The sequence below is a fragment of the Emydura macquarii genome, unplaced genomic scaffold, assembly GCF_026122565.2.
Source record: "Emydura macquarii macquarii isolate MOO-44397 ecotype Brisbane River unplaced genomic scaffold, CSIRO-AGI_Emac_v2 contig_968, whole genome shotgun sequence".
Classification (NCBI taxonomy): Eukaryota; Metazoa; Chordata; order Testudines; family Chelidae; genus Emydura; species Emydura macquarii.
The window spans coordinates 4,641,755-4,648,496 of NW_027131105.1; the positions used below are offsets into that span (position 1 = coordinate 4,641,755).

A 6,742-nucleotide genomic window follows, 5' to 3' on the forward strand; every position below is an offset into this window, starting at 1 on the left:
GGCATGGATGTAGGGGGCATGGGCTGGGGTGGGAGGGGTAATGTCCTTGAGCAGGGTATGGATGTAGGGGGTTGGGGGAGGGGCAATGTCCCGGGCAGGGTATGGATGTAGAGGGTACGGGCTGGGGGGGGGGAGGGGCAATGTCCCCGGGCAGGGTATGGATGTAGGGGGTACGGGCTGGGGGGGGAGGGGCAATGTCCCCGGGCAGGGTATGGATGTAGGGGGTTGGGGGAGGGGCAATGTCCCCGGGCAGGGTATGGATGTAGGGGGTTGGGGGAGGGGCAATGTCCCGGGCAGGGTATGGATGTAGGGGGTTGGGGGAGGGGGCCGTGTCTCGGATCAGCGTGCCCCCCCCCCCGCTGCTATGGCTACCTGCGCAGTGGCGGCGGGGTGGAGCCACCTCTCCCCAGCCCCGGCTGTGAGCAGGGCCCCCTCCGCACGGCCACTTTCGGGGCTCGCTGGGGGCCGGTGCCCGGGGGGAGGGGCCTGGCCTGGCCTGGCGGAGGATGCCCGAGGCGGCGGGTGGGAGGCGCTGTGTGTCCCCCGGAGGCGGGCAGGGATCGCCTCGCAAAGAGAGGACTCACCCACTCACTCACCCACCCACCCACGCGCCGGGACTAGGACACGCCCCGTCAGTGACTTTGTGGTCGCTGACGGTGCCGCGGCCCCTTTAAGAAACCGCTCCCGGGAAAAGGGGCGTGGCACGTCGCTGCGTGGCGCGCTGACGCGTTACGCCAGGTGTACGTGGCAGTGACGTCGTTCCCGGCCGGTGGGCTCCAGACACAGACCAGGGGCAGTAACGACCAGCGCAGAGTCCGCGTCTCGGTGAGTCCCGGCGGGCAGCGGCTGGGGCCGCTCCACCCCCCCCCCCGCGCGTCCCGCGGGAGCCACTTTCTCAGCCCCTCCCCCCACCCCCATCGGTTCCTCTCCCCCCGTCTCCGACCCTGCCCGGCCCTTCCCCCGCGGCGCCCCCTGGCCGGGCTGCCTGCGCTGGGCTCCCGCGGCGGCGCGCAGGGGGCGGCAGCCGGGACTCCTGGGTTCTCTCCGGGCCCGCCCGAGCCGTTATTTGCTGGTTTCTGGAAGTCGCTTCCCCCCCCCCGCCGCCCGGTGCCCCCCTTCCCGTGGCTGCTCACTGGGGCGAGGGGCTGGCGGAGGCGGAAGCGGGCCGTGGGGCTGCTCTCAGCAGGGGTCTGAACCGGCGCGGGGTGCGCTATGGGCGGAGGGGCCCCCAGCGCCGTCATCTTTGTTTACCCTCGGTCCGGTCCGGTCCGGTCCGGTCCCGCCGGGGGACCCCGCTCCGCCCCCTTCCTGCCTCTAATCCCAATGGCCTGGTCCTGCCGTTAGCTCCTGCCTGGTGGGTTGGGCGCTGCCGGTGTCTGTCACCCATGCCGTCCCGTCGGGACCAGAGCCCACCGACACCTGGGTAGGGTGGCATTGATTCCTCGGGAGGTCTTCTGCAGCTGGGCGGGGGGTCTCTCCCGGCTGTACATGCCTGGCCCTTCCCCCACAGAGCCGCCTCCCGTCTGAACTGCAAATGAGTCCCTTGGGAAGCCCCTTCCATCCCCCTCTGAGCTCATGGGAACCTCGGGCTGTCTGCATCTTGCCTCCCGAGCTGCTCCTGCATGGGGCAGGCAGGGCTGCCTTAGAGCTGCCAGCTCCTTGCTGGAGTGAGGAAGGATGAATGGATGTGGGGAGGTGATGTGATGTGATGTGATGGTGAGCATGCTTGAGGAGGAGCAGAGAGTTCATGGGGACAGGAGAGGAGGGCGTGGGCTCTCTGCCATTAACCAGACCCCTGAGCCTATGGACTCCCCTTTCCCTAGCGCCAGGTTATGAGCCTCAATGAATACGAGAAAACGCCACGGCTCTAAGAACACAGATCAGGGCGTTTATCTGGGACTTTCGCAGACACAAGAGCTGCCCCCACCTGCTGCCACCACTGTCGCCTCGTCCTTGCCCTTGCCAGACACCATGTCGTGCCGCGATCGCACTCAGGAGTTCCTCTCCGCCTGCAAGTCCTTGCAGAGCAGACAGGTAAGTCCCTGTCTCCTGCGGGGTGTCAGGCCCACTCCCTGTTAGTATAGGGGGTGCTCAGCTCTGGAACAGTTGTGGTCAGTCTCTCTGTCTCTCTCCTTTCAGAATGGGCTGCAGATGAACAAACCCGCTCTGAGCGCCATGCGCCAGAGGAGTGAATTCACAGTCATGGCCAAGTGAGTGGGGCCGGAGCAAGCTGGTCTTGGGGAAGGGCTGGGTCAGCCGAAGCTTGGGGAGGGGACTCAGCAGCTGGATAACCTGGGAGTGTGTGGAAACTGGCTCAGGATCAATGGGCAGGGAGGGGACCTTGGGGGAAGGTGAGGCAGGCTGGCTGGTCTAGGATGGGGGTGGGAAGAGGTTGGGTCCTGGGGATCAGGGCTGGGGTAAGGAAGGAGTGCCCTGCTGGTGCATTTAGTGAGCAGGCCCCTCTTGGGGGAGCAACAAACCTCTTCATACCCATAACTCTGCTCTCCTGTTCTTCCTCCACCCAGGCGCATCGGGAAAGATCTCAGCAACACCTTTGCCAAGCTGGAGAAGCTGACCATCTGTGAGTGGGGGTGTGTGAGAGGGGGCTGTCTGCGGGGGTGGATTCAGGCATGGAGGGGCTGCCAGTGGCACTGGGGGTTAACATGCTTCTCACCTCTTTGTAGCCATTATGAACTGGAGACACAGACTCGCTTCACTCAGCTGGGATGGGCTATGGGGCTGCTAGGGAGTGGCAAGGAAGGGAGGTTAGTGGTGCTGGGCTGGTGTATGTGGGGGAGGCGGTTATCTCTGATCCTGGGGGCATCCTTCCCTGTGACTGTTACAGCAGGGCCCTTGCGGTGGAAGGAAGGAGCCAAGACTCCTGTGAGTTGGCCTTGGGGCTGGCCCCCTCCCTACTGCCTGCCAGGTGGGTTGCCCTCACAGCAGGATGCACCCTTGACACCCCCCCTCTGTCCCCAGTGGCCAAGCGGAAGTCCCTGTTTGACGACAAGGCGGTGGAGATAGAGGAGCTGACGTACATCATCAAACAGGTTAGAGGGAGCTGGGCTAGCATCTCCTGGTGGCAGACACAGAGATTTGGGGGGTAGGGCATGCAGGAACAAAGGGACCTGGAGCCTGCAAATGGCAGCCTTAGCTGGGTGGGAGCCTGGGGGGCGTGGGCCTAAACTGAGACTGGAACATTCTCCCTCCCCCAGGACATCAACAGCCTGAACAAGCAGATTGCCCAGCTGCAGGAGTTCGTGCGGGCCAAGGGCAGCCAGAGTGGGCGGCACGTGCAGACCCACTCCAACACCATTGTGGTGTCGCTGCAGGTGAGGGGCAGCGGCTTGTCAGGAGCCTTGGGAGAGAGGGACCTGGGGAGTGGGTGGTGCTCGCAGCTGATGAGGGCAATGGGGGGAGGGGAGTGGCTCTGAGCTGGTGGGGGGAGCGGATTGCAGAGGGAACTGGGGTGGGACTAGCTGAGTCTGGCCTTGCTCCCAGTTGCCTTTTGACTTTTCACCTCCTCCCTTTCAGTCCAGACTGGCCTCAATGTCCAATGACTTCAAGTCAGTGCTGGAGGTGAGAACGGAGGTAAGATCTGAGTGTATCCCCCAGTCCTTTCCCCCAATGGGGAGAACTAGCAAGCCCAGATCCCGCCTGCCCCCCATCTAACCCCTGCTCCGATCTCTCCTTGCTCCCCTAGAACCTGAAGCAGCAGCGGAGCCGGCGCGAGCACTTCTCCCACGCCCCAATGTCCTCCCTGCCCCTCACCGCCAGCAACTTGGGTGAGTCCAGAGCCCCTTATCCTGGGTGGAAGCGTGTGGGAGGGGCCTGGTGCACCCGGGGGGGAAGGAGGTGTGGGTGCTATCTTCTAAGGAAGTTACCTGCCAATCCCTGCTGGTCTAACTTCCTCTGCAGAGGCAGGGCTGGCTCTCTCCTCTCTGGGAGCCTGGCGTGCAGAGGCCTGGGGCTTGGCTGTGGGGCTCCCCAGTCTCTGGCAGCCCTGACTGCGCTGGCTTCTCTCCACAGGTGGCTCTGCGATACTGCAGGATGAGCCCCGGCGGGCGGGAGATGTGGCCATTGACATGGACAGCCGGACAAGTCAGCAGCTGCAACTGATTGACGAGCAGGTGCTGCAGGGGGCGATAGGGAGGGCTGTTCCAGAGACAGGGTGAGGGGATGAGGGCTGCCCCAGGCACTGACTCCCCTTCTCCTCTATAGGATTCATATATCCAGAGCCGGGCGGACACCATGCAGAACATTGAATCCACCATCGTGGAGCTGGGCTCCATCTTCCAGCAGCTGGCACACATGGTGAAGGAGCAAGAAGAGACTATCCAGAGGTACCAGCTTCTGCGGTGTGGCTAGGCAGTTTCCCGGTCACTTCCCTGCACTCCCATTCCTGAGGCTTGGAACAGCTCTCCCCACCTTGGCCCTGGCGGCCAGCTTCATTTCCATCTCCCCCCAAGCCTAGAGCTCATCCTCTGGGGTTAGGCCTGGTGAGTGGGGGAGCCCAGGACCTGTCACTCAATTGTTTCTCCTCCCCCCCCCCCCCCCAGGATTGATGCCAACGTGGAGGACGCCCAGCTGAACGTGGAGGCTGCGCACTCCGAGATCCTCAAGTACTTCCAGTCAGTTACCTCCAACCGCTGGCTTATGGTCAAGATCTTCCTTATCCTCATCGTCTTCTTCATCATCTTTGTTGTGTTCCTGGCCTGAGTCGTCCCCTGGCACTTGCCCTCCCCCAGCACCTGGAGCTCCCACCTTCTCTGGCAGAGCCTCTCATGGATGTGTGCGCACCGGGCTCTTAGTTCTCTCCCAGGTGGGGCAGCCTGGCGCCAGAGGGGCTCTCCCTCCTCATACTGTGACCTGTGGACTCTGCTACAGCTCTGGGAAACCCTAGGCTGGCTGTCCCAGAACTGAATGGGGGCAGGCACGTGCCTAGGCTCACCTGTGATAGCGCCAGGACCCTGCAGCAAAGGGCGCTTTGTGTGGGGTGCTGACACCAGTGTTGGAGGAGCCTTTAGCACTGGGACTCTTGCCAGAGCCCACCTCTCCCCTCATGTGGGGCTACCCCTCCCCCCTTCTGCACAGAGGCTCCCGAGCTGCCTGCACCCAGGACTGACTGTCCCTCCTCCCAAGGACACTTATCACCTAGCAGCTCCCTGGTGCTTGGAGAAGGAGTTGCCCCCAGACGTGCCTTTGCCAGCCCTGTGGGCCATTTGGCTGAATGACGGGTTAGCCCCATGCCCCCCAACCCTAGTTTTATTTTGTGTATTTAATTCTCTCCCTTCTCCCATAGATGTGGGGCTGCCCCCAAGCACAGGATTCCCCTCCCTGCTCCCTCCTCGCCCAGTTGGGTGCCACTGCAGCTGGGGCTGGCCCTGAAGTTGGATGGGTCCCTCCGTATGGCTCTCAGTGCAGAGGGAGATGTGGCTGTGTCTTTGTCTTTCTCCCCCCCATCCCACCCCCTGGGCCATTGCCAAGTAGCACCACTCACTGGCGTTCCTCAGTGAATCTCCAGCTGTCACAGGTGCTCTGAGCACCCTCCAGTGGGGGGGCAGCACTGGGCTCCCTGCACCTGGGCTGCAATTGTGTCAGCTTAATTCCCACCTCTGCACTCCCTGCAGTGAGTTCTGTGCAGCTCCTTCCCTTGAGATCATAGGAGGGGTGGTGCCATGGTGCCCCTCTCACCATCTTGATGGTCTTGCTAAACCCCCACACCTTGTGCACTGATGCCCCTTCCCTCCTGGCAGAGTGAGGAGGGGCTGGGGCCTTATTTCTCCCTCTGCTGGTCTCTCACACAAGGGTCTATCCAATAGTTGATGTAAATAACCCTGCCCAGGCCTAGCCGGGGCCTGGTCAGGATGGCTGAGATGACTCCTGGTCATGACCCAGTTGTGATCTTGGCCTACCACGATTGTTCCCCACAACCATCTGGGTCTTAACATTCCAAGGTGAGAGCTGCCCCTTCTAGCAGATGAAAGTCCCTTTGCAGACAGGTGAGGGGAGAGGCCCACACCTGTATCCCGGGGGGCAGAGGAGGGGTCTAAACTGCCCCTTCCTGGTTGGGAGGGGTGGGCGCAGAAACGGTTTTAAAAGAAATTAAAGCTTGACTGTATCCCCAGCCTACTGCCGGCTGTGTGTTTCCTGTGGGCTGGGCATGGGAGGAGAGCAGGAGGGTCATGGCCACAGGCCCAGCTGCCACCCCCAGGCTCTACGCTCTGGTCTCCTCTTACCTAGGAAGCTGCTGGGAGTGACCTGCTGGCTCCTGGGCTGAGCCTGCTCCCCTCTCCCTGAGACTCTGAACTGTAACCAGCTTCCCTCCTGCAGCGAGGAGTTGGTTAGGGTCCTCAGGCTGAGAAAGGGAGTGGGGGAGAAGCTGAGGCTATGCAGCCCCCTGCACTGAGCTCAGCCTGCCTTGCCCTACCTCACCACCTGGAGTCAGCTGCCTCTGATCAACTGGGGTTCATATGGAAAGGGAGTGGGGGCTGGGCTGTGCTGCTTCTTCCAGCTAGAACCTGCTACTTGCTCTCCAGGAGCGAGGACAGAGGGAGGGGAACACCAGGTCCTCCCCTGGGTTGAGCTGCCAGTGACAGGATGTATACTGACCGCATGCTGGGATGCAGGCAACAGGGCTGCTCCCAGTAGGATAATTAGCAGGTGCTGATTGGGTCACTGAGTATTGGGCTCCAGTGGAGAGCTAGGGCTCCTGTCAGCAATTCAGTTCCTTCTCGGAGCA

The 6,742-nt window shown here is 62.4% G+C and overlaps 1 protein-coding gene across 3 annotated transcripts; it reads left to right on the plus strand.

Moving 5' to 3' along the window:
* The first annotated feature begins 279 nt into the window (after positions 1-279).
* STX5 (syntaxin 5) lies at positions 280-6,468 on the plus strand. Of its 3 annotated transcripts, none has more exons than XM_067543867.1 (11): positions 280-825; positions 1,824-2,034; positions 2,140-2,210; positions 2,526-2,581; positions 2,980-3,050; positions 3,216-3,332; positions 3,535-3,591; positions 3,704-3,785; positions 4,030-4,130; positions 4,222-4,343; positions 4,560-6,468. In XM_067543867.1, exons 2-11 carry the CDS (start codon positions 1,843-1,845, stop codon positions 4,717-4,719), a joined length of 1,029 nt encoding a protein of 342 aa, XP_067399968.1. In that variant the 5' UTR covers positions 280-825; positions 1,824-1,842; the 3' UTR covers positions 4,720-6,468. The 3 variants fall into 3 exon arrangements, with proteins under 3 accessions (XP_067399968.1, XP_067399970.1, XP_067399969.1); XM_067543869.1 differs by having other exon boundaries at positions 1,830-2,034; XM_067543868.1 differs by lacking the exon at positions 280-825 and adding an exon at positions 1,387-1,423.
* The last annotated feature ends 274 nt before the right edge of the window (positions 6,469-6,742 follow it).

Bases quoted from the DNA above. Each gene is read 5' to 3' on its own strand.
- STX5 (XM_067543867.1), top strand. From the start codon at position 1,843: ATGAATACGAGAAAACGCCACGGCTCTAAGAACACAGATCAGGGCGTT. The intron at 2,582-2,979 runs GTGAGTGGGGGT...CTCTGTCCCCAG, and splicing joins GCTGGAGAAGCTGACCATCT to TGGCCAAGCGGAAGTCCCTG. The intron at 3,051-3,215 runs GTTAGAGGGAGC...TCCCTCCCCCAG, and splicing joins TGACGTACATCATCAAACAG to GACATCAACAGCCTGAACAA.